Source organism: Aspergillus candidus (assembly GCF_002847045.1).
Source record: "Aspergillus candidus strain CBS 102.13 unplaced genomic scaffold BDW47scaffold_17, whole genome shotgun sequence".
Taxonomy (NCBI): Eukaryota; Fungi; Ascomycota; class Eurotiomycetes; order Eurotiales; family Aspergillaceae; genus Aspergillus; species Aspergillus candidus.
The window spans coordinates 315,666-333,809 of NW_020194022.1; the positions used below are offsets into that span (position 1 = coordinate 315,666).

An 18,144-nucleotide genomic window follows, 5' to 3' on the forward strand; every position below is an offset into this window, starting at 1 on the left:
CACGGTGACTATTCAGCATTTGCACTCGTTGCCATCCACGCTCGTTCTTAGGCATTTTTCCCCATTTCTCTTATTGCCGTCGAGTCTTGATATATTTCTATATTGATATAGTATTTGAATTATACTCAGCCATTCTTGTCTCTTTAGCACGCTATGAGGTTTCATCTGGCGTCCCTGTTGGTCGCCTTGAGCACCATTACAAGCACCCTTGCGACGCCCACCAAGGCCGCCCGGTCTCCCTCGTTGGTTGATCGTGACCTCGCCACGGTTAAAGATGTAGTTGCACAAATAAGCACGAAAGTTGATTCTCTCGATGCGGACATCACTGCCTACAGCGGCGGTGACGTCTCTGCTATCAAGGGGGCCTCCGATGCCCTGGTTTCAACTATCAGCGCCGGAGCCACCACCATTGCCGCTTCCGGTGACCTCACTGGAAGCGAGAGTCTGCGTCTTGTTAGCACCATCCAGGACTTGACCGCCAAGGTAGATGCCACCGTGCAGAACCTCATTGCCAAAAAGCCGCTGGTGGTCACTGCGGGGTCTGGAGCGGTTATCCTCGCGCAGTTGAAGTCGCAGTTGGCTGCGGCGCAGAATCTTGCAGATACCATCACCTCGAAGGTTCCGGACGCTCTCTCTGACATTGCACGAGAATTATCTTCTGGTATCAACAAGGCAATCCAGAAGGGCATTGATGCGTATAAAGATACTGCGACCACCACCACCACCACTACTACTACCACCACTACCACTACCACTACCACAACTTCCACCACCGCTACTACTACCACTACTCCTTGCAAGACATGCTCTTCAACCACGACATCCTCTACCACCACCTCCACCAGCTGTACAACCACCACCACTCCTTGCAAGACATGCTCTTCAACCACGTCGTCCCCCACCGCTACCACTACTACCACCCCTTGCAAGACATGCTCCTCAACCACGACCTCCCCCACCACTACCACTACTACCACCCCCTGCAAGACATGCTCCTCAACCACGACCTCCGCCACCACTACCAGTATCACTATCCCCTGCACGACATGCTCCTCAACCACGACCTCCGCCACCACTACCACTACTACCACCCCTTGCAAGACATGCTCTTCAACCACGACCTCCGCCACCACTACCAGTATCACTATCCCCTGCACGGCATGCTCCTCAACCACGACCTCCACTACCGCGGCACCATGCGAGACATGCAGTTTAACCACGACTTCGACCTCCAATACCCCTGAGGAGCCGACTGGTTCTTCAAACCCCCCTGTTCCACCAGTTGCCACCACTCTTCATCCCGCCCCCCAGCCTACAGGAGACTCGCCCGGCTCATCCAACCCTTCCACTGGAGGACCATCGGACAATAGCGGCTCTGTCCCAGGTGGATCTGGGACGGATTCAGGCTCGGGGACCAGCCACGGTACCTCGACCGCACCGGACACTCCCCTGTTTACTGGAGCGGCGACTAGGCAGCTAGTTGATTCCTCCTTCGCCGGTGCAATGGTTCTTGGTGCAATTATAGTTGCTTTCTAAGCCGTTAGTGGTTCAACAACCCCAGTCAATTTTCCTTATGATCTTCTAATGCTCATTACTGCTCATTACCTTGTTTGGACAACCTATGGTTTGTGTGAGTATGTTACTATTCTCTACTCATATATTACCTGTCATTTCAATCATGTCGGATATATCTTACAAACATAATTCACTATTAGCAAAAAAAAAAAAAAAAAAAAAGGACAAGGTGACGTCCGTTTATGTGAACTAGGAGCGAGACCGGGTGACACTCGAGGGGCGTTTCCGCTCATTCAGATCTATATCACGTCCCAGCGCAAGACTCCTGCTCCCTACTTTCCCTATGATCCCCATGAGTGTTGTACATTTACATTTAGCGGTGGAAATATAATTTTTAGTGAGCTTTCGAACGAATAAATTTTGAAGTACTATAAAATCAGTACAAGTATATAATATGCTGGAACCAGCCCGGAGCCGGGAATCAAATCAATTATACCTTCTTCCCGGTACCGGTAACACCGGCAAGATCAGACATGCACTGAGTAGGTATATCATTAAGACATTCTGCTACATCTGTTCGGGATATTATCATGGTTGGACCTGCCCCCCCGGCAAAATACTTTTACTATAACGATAGGTCTTTGTCGGGGGATTGGATGACCGCCGGAGATTATGGCCTATCTCCGAATACGCTTACAGCCGTTGTTGACTTCCTCCCACCTGCGACAACATCATGGCCATCACCAACATCATGACCATGTCCCTTCATCCTGTCAGCCTCCGCCTCCACGTCCCATGATGGATCAAACAGACAACGCGTACGTTCCTCGTAAGTCTAGAAGATCAATGTTCTATCCTACTAACAACACACCCAACCAGGCCCGTATCGAAACGAGCTAAAAAGGCTTGCACAGAGTGTCGGCAACAGAAGGTGACTAGTTCGATCCCCTACGGTCGATTTCAATTCCATAGCTTGCCTTTAATAGCTTGGCTAACTCGATAACTCGACCAGGCAAAATGTGATGCTCACCTGACGCCCGGAAAACCATGTTCCCGATGCCGTAAAATGCAGACGGAGTGTGTCATCTCCGACCCATTTCGGAGAGAGCATAAGCGTCGGTATGCTACCCCGTATTACTACACTCGAAAGAAAGAGGGATCGTGCTGATCAAAGGACTGAACAGGCGGATGTCCGAACTGCAGCACGAAACCAATGAGCTGCGACGGAAATTGAGGTCCTCGAGCGCCTCAGACGTTCAACAGTCGCCCATTGCAATGTTGACCGTCGCAGCGGAGATGGGCGTCCATGGTTCCAGCAGCGGCACTGACCTGCCACTGACCCCTCAGTCGCATATAGTCCCGCCTGTGTCCTACCATCAACGACAAACAACGCCCAGCAATGGTGGTATTGAACCGTCTTTGACGAGGATGGTGGGACAGATCATGCCAGCGGACTACGCTCTTGACCCAACCGAGTCGCGCGCCCTCGATAACATTGATTTGTCAGGCAGCGAAATTAATGAGCTCTTTGAATTGTTCGTTAGGTCCTTAGTCTTTTGCGTCCGCGCAGTACTAACCGGGTACGAAGGTTCTTCCAGCAGTATGCCCATTTTCTGCCCATATTGGATCCACAATCAACACCCAACGCCTATTATACGCAGTCGCCATTCTTATTTTGGGCTATCATCGGTGTAGGATGCAGAACCTATGCCAAAAATCCGACACTGCTCACGGCTCTTGCGGCTGGTATCATTGACAAGGCATTGCTCTCGGTGGGGTCAACATTGATTCCGTGGCAAACTATCCAAGGTCTCTTGTTGTTGTTGACTTGGCCTTTTCCCAAAGACCCTGCCAGGCCGGATCTGACGTTCATATTGAGCGGGTTGCTTCTCCATATTGCTATGCAGCATGGATTGCATATTCCAATGTCCAGCCACGAATTTTCCAAAATCAAGCTTCCTACCCCTTCTGAAACCGACATGGTTCGGAGATCTGAGCTTTGGGCACATTGTGTGATTACATATCAGCGGTAAGTTGAGCTCCTGTGGGGGACTGGCTGTCACAAGCTTAACGGAACCAGGTCCTGCATGATCAAAGGGCAAGCACCTCGGTCGTTGGTAGACTTCGAGCATGATCTTGGCCAACGTCAATCTCTCTTTCGCAGAATCGAGCCGTCCTTGATTCTGCAAATGAAGTGCCAGGATGTGATTGCTCGATGCAGTGGAGCCGTACAGGAAATCGGCGTACGAGCCATGACGACCCACCAGGAGAAAGCCTTGGATATCCTTTTGCGCGAATTTGAAAACCAGGTGATTGACTTGGGTGTCCATACAGACTCAGGTAATTCTTCTGTCAGAGAAAGTAAGGACGGGGCCAATTGCTCATTGCTGCAGCAAACGACCGCCTTCATATCAGCGTGTGCCGACTCAGTGTGCAAGCATTCCATTTTTTCAAAGACCACACAATCGTCACCACGAATTGCCTTCCTCGACTGGTGAATACGTCCTGTGTCGTCATAGATGCTACCGACCATTTGTCTCAGAGTCTCGGTGGCCTCGCCAATGCGCCCCAGCCGGTTTTCTTCGGTCTTCTCCTCTCCGCCATTACTCTTCTCCGTATCATCAAGGTGTTTTCTTCACAAAGCTTATCTCTAGAGCGCGCTAGGTCCGGCTATTTTACTGCAATCAACCTGCTCAAACTCATGTCAGTAGACAACAACGACACCTCGGCGAAGACTGTGCATATCTTAAACCAACTTTGGAATAGCCAAAAGGCATTCCGCAGGCCAGATGGGACGATATGCACCGTACTTCGGATTCGGAGCCGTCTAGCTCTAAGCCCCGTTGTCGACGCAGTGTGGTGGTGGCGAGACGAGTATGACATCCAAGGCCGAGCCGTTAATCCATCGCAAAGCGTTGGATCAGATGGTACTAAATTTCTCAACTACCGTCCATCTGTACGCTTTGACAGCGCTAACATGTGTATTTAGGTAACCCCACAAGTCACAAGGCCACGCGTGTAAGCGGCGGTGCGATACCTAATCTACCTGAGCGACAGGAGCCAATCCTATTTGATGAACAGTTTCTCGCGGATTTCGAATGGGCGTTATGCGATAATGGCATTCTAGTTCCTACCGAGCCTTTTGGGTTGACACTGCCGTCCACCGGGGCGGTTTTATGAAGTCCGTGACCTTTCTTAGCAATATATTATGCAATTGGCCCAGTAACAGGACATCGCCGCGTCTTCGGGGCCTCTGGCTATCTACACAAACCGAGACACATTTTTTAGGAAACCTCAAGCCTGTATGTAGGAGAGTTTGACAGGGTGACATTCCATCGTACTACGCTGATGAACCCTTGTCTGTCTTCCCCTCATCTGTCCAGCCAGTCAATGCTTTTTATAATCTTCTAAACACAGTTATCTTCCACGACCGCAACAAGAGGCTATGCTGTCCTCGTGTTACTGGGCAACTGTACAAGGACGACAAACCAATAACGACCGATGACTAGCCCAAACCAGCAAATGGACTCTTCACCACACATGCTGCTGCAATATTACCATATCAGCCTTGCGGGGTCATGCAATCGAATATTCTTCCACGACCCACGTGATCCACACTCCAACAGCTCGGATACACGCAGGGCAAAGGAGTACAGCTTATTGCTACGGCTGATTATTTCCGTTGGTCAATATCGCTTGTCATCGCCGATCGACAAAAAATGATAAGTCGATAAAAAGAAGGATAAAGGAAAGAAAACAACAGGGGTCAAGCGCAATCGAGATCCCCCCCCCACCCCGCAATGCTCCTCCCAGAAAGCAGCTAGCGAGAAGACTTGTTTTTCTTTCCTCCGAAAGGATTCGCAGTAGCACAGTTCGACAGCATAAACACTACCTTTGATTGACTCGGGCAGCACCAGTCTAATATCAATTGTGGCAGGGGGTGTAATCCTGATTTTGGCCACCCCTATCGCTTTATACCACCAGATGCGACACATGCCCGAACGGTTTTAGGCGATGTCAAGCCTCTCGCGCGAAGTGGAGAACCTCGTATCACCATGATATGCGTCGCTCGATCCTATCAAATTCAGCGGTCTGTCCGTTTGCCACATGGATTAGGGGTGGGTTTCAGTAGGGCGCTTGAGCTCCCCTCCCCGATCAGCTCCGGCTGGCTTTTAGACCACCACTGAAATACTAGTTGGCGTACGGGTTAGCGCCCCGATGTGTCTTGTCCAATGATCTCTCGATGGGTCCAGTCTTAATGGAGATGGGGGGTTTCGCTTGTCCCACCGCCCCAACACGTTCAGACCACGTTGAGTCTCGAATCTCCAGTGGGTGCTTCCCGGCCCAGCCGCTATCTTTGCTTCGCTAGCTTATCAGACACAAGCTTGACCGGGTGGAACTGGCGAATGGTGCCATGCAACGGGTATCAACCTTAGTTTTTCCGAACCCTCCTTGACAGATGAAGTATCGCCTCCTGCTAGGTGTTTCAATTCATTGATGGTCGGAGCGATCTGATCCCCAATCCCAGATAGCCCTGAAGCAGACATGGTTCTCGAGACAGGAGACGAGGGAGCGGCGACGCCACTAAGGCTCGTTCAGCCGGTGCTAACTTGTGACCTGGCGAATTTTAGGATTTTACCCCGGACAGGTCTAATGAAGCAACGCCATACACGGCAAAGACCCATTCATGCACCCGCTTCTCGTCTCCCGACTGGTCCGGCCGTTCAAGCTAGGGTTGTTATCAGTGGCGGAGCCAAACACCCTCGACAACACTCCCCCTGCATCATATATGTAAGGATACCCACTGTGTTGAAGGTTGGTGTGGACGAGCGGTGCCCACCATTGATTGTCCTCAATGCTGTCCAACTACCACTGCAGCGGGAGTATCAGCCGACTCGATTGCTCTGTGCCTTTCGGACCAGTCAATCTGCGTAGAAACCGAGGAACTGGATGTTACCAGGGGGAGGGGTATGTCTCCTCGCTTGCGGTGAATGCTTTCAGTTGTTCCCTGATGTTACCTAAGACACCCAAAGTCTCCGCCTGATTCGCTTGATCTCAAGCCATTGAAGCCTCTCATCCTTGAAGGGACCATGTGCCACAGTCTCCGGGGTTACATTATATATCCTAACCATATGGTCACGGAATGAAAGATGATGGGGTCGATAGTGAGTGGCGCTGGTAGGTGTCGACTAGCTTAATCTATTCATCGTTCACTAAACTTTGCGATGATAAGAGCGCCGGGTTACCGTCGGCCCTCCTTCACTCGGTCAGGGTAACTGCACCCTGCCTTACAGAGGACAGGGTCTGCGCTCACCTTCCTTTTTTGTACATATACTGTCTTTTCCTTGATGTGTCGTCGTGCTTCGTCTCTTTCCCTTTTTCCTTGGTTTTGTCTGGGTCTATCCTTTCTTCCACGCCTGGATCGTTAGCCTGTGTGTTGATCTGGCTTCTGGTCCAACAGCACTGCAGGATCACTTCTCACTTTTTACTTCTAATCAGTTACCCTCTGTGGCATTTATGCAACAATGAAGGGGAAGGCCCTTAACACCACCGTCGACGAGGCGGCGCCCGAGGACGCCGTGGCCCACCTCAGAAATCTGAAGGAGCAACATCAGTGGGATCCTAACCTACCTGATGAGGTCGCCGAAGAGATTGACGAGGTCTTGGAGACTGACGGCAAGGCAGGTGTGGTGGATGTCGCACGCGAGCTCCTTGAAAACTCCCCGTATCCGGAAGTTCGCGCTGCGGTTCCAAATTACGATGAGGGCGGCCACAGCAACACCATTCGTGCCTGGGTGATCGGTCTGTTGTTTGCGACTATTGGGTCGGCACTGAACATGCTTTTTTCCATGCGACAGCCGTACATTGTCATTCCGTCGTATGTCGCCCAGGTTGTCTCCTACCCTGTGGGGGTGGGGTGGGCCAAAGTGATGCCGAACAAGGTGTTCAGAGTGTTTGGTCTCGAGTTCAACCTGAACCCGGGTCCGTTCAGCAAGAAGGAACATACCATGGTTGTCATTATGGCTAACGCTACGTTCGCTGGTGGCGCTGCCTATGCAACGGATGTCCTCCTCGCCCAGCGAGCCTTCTACGGCCAACACTTCGGCTGGGCCTTCGAAATCTTCATGTGCATATCGACCCAAATGCTGGGCTTTGGCTTCGCCGGGTTTTTCCATCGCTTCCTGGTGACTCCCGCGGCGATGATCTGGCCCAGTACTCTGATTAACACGTCGCTCTTTGCGGCCCTCCATGATCGTTCCAAGCCGGATCCGCGCAAGGTCTCGGGGTGGACGATTGGAAAGTACCGCATGTTCTTGTACTGCATGCTGGGGTCTTTCTTCTGGTATTTCTTCCCGGGTTACATCGCGCCGTTCTTGAGTGTCTTCGCCTTCGTGACGTGGATCAAGCCGCAGAACGCGGTGATCAACCAAGTATTCGGTGGATGGACGGGGCTGTCGGTGCTGCCTATCACCTTCGACTGGACCCAGATCTCGGGGTTCAACTTCAGTCCGCTCATTTCGCCGTGGCACGCCATCGCCAACACGTTGATCGGTCTGGTCGTCTTCTTTTGGATCACCACGGCGGGCCTCCACTACAGTGGCGCCTATTGGTCGAAGCATCTCCCCATCAGCGATTCCAACAGCTATGATAATACAGGGAACGTTTACAATGTGTCACGGATTCTGACCCCAGAGTTCAAGTTTGATGAGGCCAAGTACAAGGAGTATTCGCCGCTCTTCTTGTCGACGACTTTCATGCTCTCCTACGGTCTGTCATTCGCCAGTATCATTGCCGTGCTCCTCAATGCCGGACTGTTCCACGGGAAGGAGATTTGGGCACGGTTCCGACGGTTCGGCCATGAGGAGGAGGATGTGCACGGTCGGCTGATGGCTCGCTTCAAGCCCGTCCCCATGTGGTGGTACTTGGCCATCGCGCTCATCATGACCGGTATGGGATTGGGTGTCGTGATCGGCTTCCCAACAGAGCTGTCATGGTGGGCATTTTTCATTTCGCTGATCATGGCGGGCGTGTGGTTCGTGCCGATCGGGATCGTTCAAGCGTCGACCAACGTGGCCATCGGACTTAACGTGCTCACCGAGTTTATCATCGGCTATATGCAACCGGGACGGCCCATGGCAATGATGCTCTTCAAGACGTATGGGTACATGACCATGTACCAGGGGTTGTACTTTTCCCAGGACATGAAAATCGGTTCGTCCATTATTTCCCCCTCCTCATCGGTACATCTCTATATACTAACATCAGTCCACTCCCACAGGTCACTACATGAAAGTGCCTCCACGCGTCACCTTCGCGGCGCAAATGGTCGCTTGCCTTTGGTCATCGATAGTCCAGATCGGCGTCATGAACTGGGCGCTGGGCGCAATCAAGGACGTCTGCACGGCACATCAATCCAACCACTTCAATTGCCCGAACGGTCGGGTCTTCTTCAACGCCTCTGTCATCTGGGGTGTCATCGGCCCCGCGCGCATGTTTTCCCCGGGTCAGATCTACTCCTTCCTGATGTGGTTCTGGCTCGTGGGCGCCATCCTCCCCGTCGCCATCTACTTTGGCGCGCGCATGTTCCCCCGCACGCGCATCAGGTTCCTCAACGCGCCGCTCATCTTCGGCGGTACGGGGCTTATCCCCCCGGCTACGCCGCTCAACTATCTGTCCTGGGGCGTCGTGGGTCTCGTCTTCAACAAGTACATCCGCAACAAGTGGCGCGGGTGGTGGATGCAGTACAACTACACCGTGTCCGCCGGACTCGACGTCGGACTGGCGCTGTGCACGATCTTAATCTTCCTCGCCCTGCAGCTCACGCAGACGGAATTCCCGTCATGGTGGGGCACGCGGATTTCAGTCGAAACGATGGACGCGGCCGGCACCGCCGTGCGAGAGCCGATTCCCAGTGGGAAGACATTTGGCCCTGCGACGTGGTGATCTATCCATTTGTCTATCTCCTTTCGTATGGTTTGATACTCCTTTCGCCTGCTGGCGCTGGCGTTCTTTTTTTCCCCCGAAATATGGTATCAGGATGGAGGAAGGAAGCCAGAACACGTGACGGTCCTCATGTATTGCATCCACTTCATATCATGAATACTTAATACTAGTTGCACGGAATTTTTGCTTTTCTTGTGTGGTAGATAAGTAGGTATTGCTGGGGTAAGAGTAGCAGAGCAGGAGCCAAGAGTAGTAGAGCAGCAATTAGAAAAGAGTAGATATCGTAGACCAACTAATGTAATCTTTGAACCTGTCCGCCGATTTGAACAGTGATTTCTCACATGTATTGTTTCTCTGGTTCTTCATTCCCCCTTTTTTTTTACGCAACTATTCAAATCCTTTCGTAGTAATAAGAATCTTCAGATTCATCAGTATCTTGATCGATTTGTTGATTCTTCTTCCACAGAGAGATACACATGTAGGGCAAGGAATTCCGCCCGGATTTCAATAAAATGCGATTATACTCCTTCCATTTTATATATATTGTATATTCAAACGAGAATAAAAAATAAAAAAAAATAAAAATGGAAGAAAAGAAAAGAACGAAAAGAATATAAGCAGAGAAAAAAGGACATCCATCGTTCGCCATTTTCCATCATGGACATTACTGCGCTTTACTGCACTATACTACTAAGGAAGTTGTTAGTCAACAAGTAGGTTATGATTCATGATTCAATTCCATTCATATATATATCCTCGCGTTTGTGTTTGTGTTTGTGTTTGTGTGTATGCAGGTGTTCCTCCCAAGTTGTCCCCATCCATATCTGTCTATGCTTAAGTACGAGCAAATCAGGAAGGAAACGATCCATCCATCAATCAATCAATAAGAAAGAAAAAGAAAAAATAAAAGAAAAGTCATCCGAAATAAACAAGAAAGAAGACGGTCAAGTAGACGGTGTCCACTACAGAGTAGAAGGACGACGCTTCATGCCGACCATCAAGCCCAGAGGCTTACGGAGGAAGCCCTCGCGGGTCTCCATAGGTCCATCCTGCTGCATTTCGAACTCGAAGAGGCGGAAAACGGTAGCGGCCATGACGAGGAGTTCCATCTCGGCGACGTTGCGGCCGACGCAGGCGCGGGGCCCCGTGCTGAAGGGGATGAAGGCGGCCTTTTGGCGAGGCGTCAGACGGGCGGGATCCCAGCGGTCGGGGACGAACTGCTCAGCGTCGGGGCCCCAGATCTCCGTGGAGCGGTGGATGGTGTAGCTGGGGACGGAGACGACGTCGCCGGCTTGGAAGACGTGGCCGGAGATGGTGATGGGGGGGCTTCCGGGGGGGATCTCCCGGGGGAGACCCATGGCGGAGGTGCTGTGGATGCGCATGGTTTCCCAGATGACCCATTGGAGGCTAGGGACGAGTTAGTGACATGGACATTTTGTGACCTGAGCGAAAGGTGTTACGGGGAGAGACATACTAAGGAATATCCTTGACCATGGCGTGGGTGGGCACGTCGATATCGCCGGGCAGCTCCTCATCCAGGACCTTTTGCAATGTGGGGATGACGCCGGGGGTGCGCATGCACCAGTAGAGGATGGCGCAGGCAGTGTTGGAGGTGGTGTCGGAGCCGGCGATCAGCTGGGTCAGGGCCTCGGCAGTGAGTTCCTCGCGGCCCAGCTTGTTGCCAGTGCTGTCCTTGCCTTCCATCAGACGGGCGAGCAGATCGACACGGGTGTTGTTGGCCATGACCTCGGGGCGCAGGCGTTCATTGACACGGGCGACGGCGATACCGGCCAGGTTCTCGACAGCCTCCATACCGTCCTTGAAGAAGCGATCCGGGATGTACTTGGCGAAGGGCTTCAGGGCAGGGAGGGTGCCGATGGTGGCGGAGACTTCACCGCGGCGGTTGAGCACCTCGACGGCCTGGACGTACTTGGGGGCGGATTCCGGGGTCTTGCGCATCTCGGCGATATCTTCGCCCTTCTGGAGCATGCCGAAGGGGGCGCCGAACGCCAGATCCCCGATGATGTCGAAGGCCAGGAAGTTGAACCAGTTAAGGGCGTCGATGGTGACATAGCCGGACTTGGGATTACCCTGAGACTTGGCCAGGTTGGTCCACTGGGTGGCGAAGAGCTCGATGTTGTGGTGGATGTACTGCTCAAACTGGCCGATAGACTTCATACTGAAGGTGTGGGAGACCGTCTTGCGCTTGCGCGTGTGCTCCGCACGGTCACGGGTGTTGAACAGACCGCGACGGATGGAGACGAAAGCATCGTAGAAGTCACTGTGGGGGTTAGTCTGGAATCCTCAATTCTCACCGCGTATCTGGATAAGTGGATAGAAAGATAAGGGGGTAGGTAGATTAGATCAACATACGCCTTGAGGAAGCCATTGCCGTGACCGTAGATGGCGTTGATAGCGCCATCGTCGGCGATGGAAACATGACGGGGCGCGATACGGACGAGTTTGCCATGCTTCTGGTGGGCTTCGTGAACGGCCTCAAACCGGCGACCCTGACGGGCTTGCACGAGCAACCAGAGGTTGGTGAAGGCGGCGAATGAGGGGGTCGGGATATCACGCAGACGCCATGTCTGGAGATAGGGCAGGATGTAGTAAAAGGCGAGTAGACCGACCAGGGCGGATGCAGCGCCCTGCGGGGTCAAGAGGTGCTCGATGAGCTGTTGTGCGAGCATGATGACCAGTCGCCTGGAGAGAGGTCAGTGGGGCCCATGATTGCATGTAAGACACGAAAGCGGGGAGAAGTGAGGGAAGAGAAATGAGGAGTGAGGAGTTGAGGGGATACAGAAGAGGAGAGGAAGTGTGGGGAGGCACATGACCAGGGCACTAACCTGATCGGATCCGATCACAACGAGCGCCAAGACGAACGGTTGTCGTCAGGGTCTCAGATGGAAGACAGCGAGATGGTAGAGATGAAGATGAGAGACAAGGATTCTGATCCCGACAAGGATAGGGGGTGAAGATGATCAAAGACTTTCTCCTCGCGTTCCAGTGGATAAACAGAAGAAAGAGGAAGATCGAGAAGAATCTGGACAGATGATCGATCGAAGGGATATTTATGACGGGGCAGAAGAGCAACCCCGAGGCAAAGAGAAAGCGAACGGATGGCGAAGTCGGGAACTCTGGGGTTCCTGGGTGCCTGGGTGCCTGGCAATCGTGGAGTTGACCAGGCGTCGCTGCCTCAGGCTATGGGGTCCGGCAGCCGGTGTTGCCTGCCGACTGTCGGGCCGCCTCGGGTGTGGACCCGCTAGGTCATCACGTGGACTCCCATTGGTTTATCTTGCATGGTATTAATCATCACATTATTTACTTGCACTAATGAGGCACAATCCCCCGCATTGGTGAATAGTCTAAACATAAAATTGTCCCAGGATTAACCGTCAAGACTACCCGAATGATCACCTGACAGAGACAACTGGCGAATTGTCCCATGGCGTAGCTTCATCCTGCCGATCTGCATAGCTTCTCCGTGGCTCTCCACCGAGACGAAGCAATCAATTGAACATCAGATTCCCTTTTGTCGGTCAGCCAACCCTTGCCGTCCAAAACCGAGATGATTGGCCGACCGAACTCCAGTCCCACCATGGAACAGCACGGGCCTCGTGGCTCTACAGTATAAACAGGACTTGATTTCCACCGGAAGACCGGCAAGGTTTTGGTCGCATCGTCCGTGACCCTGAGTGATCATTGGCAATGCCGTTCTCTCTACCCTATTACCGACAGCCAGATCAGCTGCCTAGTCCTCTGCCGGGCTTTCTTACCCGTCATCTCCCTCTGTCCTCAAGGGTCACCGACCCACCTTCAACCACGAAGGTCTACATCGAGAGAGCATTCTGGTGAAAAAAGTAAACAACCCCATCTCGAGCACCGGAGAATACTCCACTGCTGCTACTGTTGATTGGATACAGCTGGACGATGTCCTTCGTACTGGGATTATACTTATATATTTCCCTACTCCTAGAGAGACAGTTGAAGTAAACGTCAATCTATCTTATGAAGTACTAGTGCCTGTGCGATACATACTCCAGTAGACTTAATTCGACCCTCCATAGTCCGCGTTTCATATGAAATGACAAGAAAAGACTGCGATATGGCCCTTCTGGCCTCCGTGCTGTGGCAGCGGTTGTTGGTGATCACCTGACTTGTTTATCATTGACATCCTTGGCCTGGCTTTGAGCAATCACATCGTCTTGAACGCCCCTATACAACACTCATGGATCATCCAGTCTCCCCTTCTATCCTTTATGACACAGCACACTTTTCGTTAGTTTCTGGGCATGTTTTCATCCCTTCTGCGGTCTTTGCCCCGGCTTGGACGGAGATGGAAGCCCCTTGATTTCTCCAACCCAAACTTCGTTCGTATACCCGACTACCACAAGATTGAAGAAGAAAATCTCCCAGAGTATATTGCCTCTTCGTACTATCCTACTCAAATCGGGGAAGTCATTCAAGAGCGATATCAAGTCGTAGGCAAACTAGGATTTGGATCCACCTCCACCGCGTGGCTAGCACGGGACATGAAGTGAGATCTCACTTGGATCATGTCCACCCATCCCAGTATGCTTACGTGCCAAAATTCAGCGACCGTCAGTATGTAATGCTTTAAAATCTTCGTCCAGGCTTCGTCCATGGGCAACCAAGTGGACGACGAGATCGCGATGTACAGACGCATCGAGCAATCTTCAAAAGGTCATCCGGGCCGTGACGCGGTCCGGACATTACTGGATACATTCTACATCGATGGGCCAGAAGACAGACACCGGTGTCTCGTCCATCGGCCACTGTGGGAAAGTGTCTTGGCTTTCTTACGTCGCAACCCCGCCGAGAGACTGCCTGCAGTAATCGTGGCAGTCGTTCTTCGACGGTTGTTTTTGGCTTTAGATTACCTTCACACGGAGTGCCAGATTATTCACACTGGTTTGTGCATACCCTTCTCTACACAGTAATCTACTAACTCCTTCCCCTTAGATATCAAAGCCGACAACATCATGCTCGGCATCAACGACGATTCCGTCTTCAGCGACTTTGAAGAAAGGGAGCTCCAACACCCCGTTCCAAGGAAAGAAGTAGACCCCAATGGGAGACTCCTCTACATGTCCCAGGAGCTCAAGATGCCCAAACCATTGGGTGCCCCAATCCTCTGCGACTTTGGGTCCGCGGTTTTCAGCAATCGGCCCCTCACAGAGTTCGTTCAACCTGACATCTATCGCGCCCCGGAAGTTATTCTCGGGGCTCCGTGGACGTATAGTGTCGATATATGGAACGTGGGTTGCATGGTATGATGGACATCCTATATTATTGATTTGAAAACCCCTAAAGCAAGGCCATAGATTTGGGATATCTACCAAGGCGGCTCCTTGTTCTCCGGCCATGACCCAGAATATCAAAGATATCGAAGCCGAGCCCACCTCGCTGAAATGATCACCCTTCTTGGTCCCCCTCCGTCGAGCCTCCTCGCGCAGGGCAGCTTAAGCGACAAATTCTTTTCCAATGACGGTAGGTCTCTGCCATCTCGTGACCTCAGTAACCCAAACCGCTCACTGTCCGATCTCTAGGCGATTTCCTCCCCAAATCTCTACTCAAAGACCCGGTTCCGCTCGAACAACGAGAAAACACCCTCGTAGGAGAAACCGGGAGAGAGGCGTTCTTCCGCCTCATGCGGAAAATGCTGGAGTGGGAGCCCGGCAAGCGTAGCTCCGCGAAGGAACTCGCGGAGGACGAATGGATTCACCGGTATCTGTGAGCACGTCTAGAAACAAACATCATGGATTTGCCGGGCGACGGGAGCACCGTGGTCGTCTGGTAGGAACCGCCGGTATTACGACCGTAGGAGATCAACCTTGGTCTAACATTCGGAGACGCTTCACCCTTGAATTATCACTATTGTATATAGAGCCAAAAGTCTCTTATTATCCACATATCATATATGACAAAAATCAACTAAACTACACATCACCCTCCCACCGATAAAGCCCACTCTTTCTCCTCTCCACCTCCCACCTCTCAATCCACCCCCTCATAACCTCCCGACTCTTCTTACTCCCCACATTAACAGTAGGAACAACCCTCCCAATATCCAACGCACAACAAAACATTGTCAGCTCCCTGAACGAGCTATGCTCACTATACGGAACCCCATAGCAAGCACTCTCCCGGGTACTCCCCCGCTGGGGCATCAGATCCGCGACCGAAAACGGCGACTGCCACTGCGGGGCGTGCAGCACAGCCGATACCGGCGGCGGGGCGTTGATGTCGATGGTACGACCCGCCGGTGGGCGGTAAGACCAGCCCGTGGGGCGGAAGCCGACGACGCGGGCGAAGTGCGGCTTTAGCGAGTCGAGGTAGTCGGCTAGGGTGTCGGCGCGGAGTTCGAACAGCGTTTGCATGTGGACTTGGGCGGCTGTCGGGTCGTCTGTGAGCAGGGAGGTGAGCTCGGGGTCTTCGAGGCAGGCGCAGACGCGCTGTTTGGCGGGTGTGGCGTAGATTTTTGAGCGTAGGGCGCGTGCGATGCCGAGGCAGATGCGCTCTTTGCCGATGCTGTAGGTGCCGATTACGATTAGAAGGCGGCTGTTGGTTGTGGAGGGTGGGGGTTCTGCGGGTGTGGTGGGGTGTGATCCGGTTACGGTTGAGATGAATCGGTTCATCATTGTTGAGCTGATGGTGGACTTTCCGGGTGGGACGACGCTGTTTGTTGATCCGTCGTTGAGACTAACGCATAGGTCGGCGCAGGCGCGGATCACGTCGCTCTGGCTGGGGAAGGCGTATTTAGGGCTGAGATATGTGGTGTCTAGGTAGCAAGTGTCGATGCGTTGGCGGCGGCGCTGGCCTGTCGTGGGGTCGACGGGGTGGGGACAGAGAAGCGGGTGCTGGACGTGCGCTGGGGAGGCGCGGAAGTCGCCGCAGTGGAGGATGCGTTGCGTCCGCTGCGGCCCGACGGGCTTTTCGAATAGAAACAGGGCGCTGCCGGGGCAGTGGTTCGCCTCGATTAGGGTGGCCTGCACCCCGCCGGTGTCTGGAACCTCAGTCCGCTTCTCGAAGTCTAGGGCCACGATCCATTTCGGATTCACCTTCAACTGCTGGCGGACGAGGTTGGCTGTGGGCTTGCTACAGTAGATGGGACCGTGTCGCCACGATGCTGTCAACCCGATATAGTGGTCGCTGTGGAAGTGGCTCAGGAAGTAGGCGCTGCACCCTTCTACTGCGCCGTAGCGGAAAGCATCCACGCAGATGAAGAAACCAGGCATGATCTTGTAGAACGGACAAGTCCGTTGGTAGGCTTGTTTGCCTCGTGATGCCACCTCGTTAGCGGCTGCCGAGGACCACGCCGTGTCCTCCGCATTCCCGGCCATTAACTTGGAGAATGCCGTTCCAGCGGCAGGTTCACCAGAGTTGTAGGGATCGGGTTGGGGTGGTTTCGCGATGGCGGCACGCTCCACCGGCGAGGACCTTTTTGCGGGTGTTGGGGTGTTTTTCGGGATGATGCTCGGCTTCCCATCTAGACAATCGTTGACATGTACCGATATATCCTGTCAGACCGTTAGCCATGGGAACCAGTATCCAGTATATCAAGTGGACGTACACTTTCATTCAGCGCGATCAGCCGGGTCTGGCAAACCGGACACACCGTTTCGTTATCCCCCAGACTACCCTCTCCAACCAGACACCCGTCCTCCAGCCCATCGGATTCCACCACGGCCTCTTTAATGTCGTCATCTAGGGGTTCTAAAAATTCTTCTCCTTGAAATTGCAATGGGTCCACTCCTAATTCATCCTCTTCTAGTTCGTCAAAATTCGTATCTTCATCATCTGCGGCATGGCTCGTGGCTTCTCTTACCAGTGGTGGCACGGGGGGTCGCTCCGAATCCGTTGCGTCGATAGTAGTCACAGGCTCGTCGGCGCAAGACGGCGTATCCTTCAGGTCCGTAGCGGGTAAAGAGTCGTCACCGAGATCTCTGAAGGCGTCTAAATCATCCTCGCTATCCGACTCGTCGATGAACGGCCCGCTAGTCGGTCGACTCTTAGCCGACACAGGACGAGGTGAATCGCCTTTTTTCTTCTCATTGGTGCCCTCGGACTCCTCCGTCACGTCCACCCTACGTCGTTTTACCGAGGACGACGCTTCCTCATTCTGCGGATCATCCTCCTTCACGTCGAGGCCCTCGCCCCAGATATCATCAGGTGTCCGCGACCGGGACCGCGCTCGTTCTACCCGCGCCGCAGGCTTCCCATTCCGATCCTCAAGGAAAAGCCCACCAGCGCCCGTGCCAGCGCCTGACACCGAGGTCACAGATCTGCGCAGACCAGGTGAGCTGCTTGCACTCTTCCCGCGACTGCCGTTGGACCCCTCGCTCGGTGTCGCGAACTGCGTGATCCGGGACTGTCGGGAGGTAGCTTGGGGCGGGCCGTCCGCCTTCTGGAAGAAATTGAGAAGACTGGCGTTGCGCTTGGTAGCGCTCTGCGGTTTGGACTTGGAAAACGACCGGGCAGGTGTCGAGGGTTTTTTCTGGTTGAAGCCGGCCATTTGGTGGGTAGGTCGGGTCGAGTTGGAGGCGTGCGGGGATGGCGAGGGAGGCGTCACGGCGTCACCCCCAAAGAGACGTCAAAGGAGTGAGTTGACAGGTGTTATGTAGTGTTAAGTTTTTAATATCTTGTATTATGTACTGGCATTAT

At 53.1% G+C, this 18,144-nt stretch overlaps 6 protein-coding genes across 6 annotated transcripts; 4 read left to right on the plus strand and 2 right to left on the minus strand.

The window, feature by feature from the left end:
* The first annotated feature begins 1,001 nt into the window (after nucleotides 1-1,001).
* BDW47DRAFT_104442 (uncharacterized protein) lies at nucleotides 1,002-1,737 on the plus strand. The gene has a single exon (XM_024812325.1). It carries the CDS (start codon nucleotides 1,047-1,049, stop codon nucleotides 1,242-1,244), a length of 198 nt encoding a protein of 65 aa, XP_024672878.1. The 5' UTR covers nucleotides 1,002-1,046; the 3' UTR covers nucleotides 1,245-1,737.
* An 844-nt stretch (nucleotides 1,738-2,581) lies between these two features.
* Nucleotides 2,582-4,695, plus strand: BDW47DRAFT_117055 (fungal specific transcription factor domain-containing protein; the record flags this gene model as incomplete). Its single annotated transcript, XM_024815027.1, has 6 exons — nucleotides 2,582-2,634; nucleotides 2,700-3,050; nucleotides 3,104-3,544; nucleotides 3,596-3,855; nucleotides 3,909-4,442; nucleotides 4,505-4,695. 6 exons carry the CDS (start codon nucleotides 2,582-2,584, stop codon nucleotides 4,693-4,695), a joined length of 1,830 nt encoding a protein of 609 aa, XP_024672879.1.
* A 2,050-nt stretch (nucleotides 4,696-6,745) lies between these two features.
* optB (small oligopeptide transporter, OPT family) lies at nucleotides 6,746-9,604 on the plus strand. Its single transcript, XM_024818445.1, has 2 exons — nucleotides 6,746-8,727; nucleotides 8,795-9,604. The coding sequence occupies exons 1-2, from the start codon at nucleotides 7,041-7,043 to the stop codon at nucleotides 9,457-9,459; spliced, it is 2,352 nt and encodes a 783-aa protein (XP_024672880.1). The 5' UTR covers nucleotides 6,746-7,040; the 3' UTR covers nucleotides 9,460-9,604.
* A 797-nt stretch (nucleotides 9,605-10,401) lies between these two features.
* On the minus strand, nucleotides 10,402-12,205 carry BDW47DRAFT_104446 (cytochrome P450). The gene is made up of 3 exons (XM_024812326.1): nucleotides 11,833-12,205; nucleotides 10,934-11,740; nucleotides 10,402-10,866 (listed from the first exon to the last, which is right to left on the minus strand). The coding sequence occupies exons 1-3, from the start codon at nucleotides 12,147-12,149 to the stop codon at nucleotides 10,422-10,424; spliced, it is 1,569 nt and encodes a 522-aa protein (XP_024672881.1). The 5' UTR covers nucleotides 12,150-12,205; the 3' UTR covers nucleotides 10,402-10,421.
* Nucleotides 12,206-13,751: 1,546 nt separating this feature from the next.
* Nucleotides 13,752-15,280, plus strand: BDW47DRAFT_131197 (kinase-like domain-containing protein; the record flags this gene model as incomplete). The annotated part of the gene is made up of 6 exons (XM_024817264.1): nucleotides 13,752-13,996; nucleotides 14,056-14,060; nucleotides 14,116-14,391; nucleotides 14,443-14,750; nucleotides 14,805-14,970; nucleotides 15,030-15,280. 6 exons carry the CDS (start codon nucleotides 13,752-13,754, stop codon nucleotides 15,215-15,217), a joined length of 1,188 nt encoding a protein of 395 aa, XP_024672882.1. The 3' UTR covers nucleotides 15,218-15,280.
* A 139-nt stretch (nucleotides 15,281-15,419) lies between these two features.
* BDW47DRAFT_131199 (DNA cross-link repair protein PSO2) lies at nucleotides 15,420-18,132 on the minus strand (the record flags this gene model as incomplete). The annotated part of the gene is made up of 2 exons (XM_024817265.1): nucleotides 17,054-18,132; nucleotides 15,420-17,000 (listed from the first exon to the last, which is right to left on the minus strand). The coding sequence occupies exons 1-2, from the start codon at nucleotides 17,993-17,995 to the stop codon at nucleotides 15,420-15,422; spliced, it is 2,523 nt and encodes an 840-aa protein (XP_024672883.1). The 5' UTR covers nucleotides 17,996-18,132.
* Between the last annotated feature and the right edge of the window lie 12 nt (nucleotides 18,133-18,144).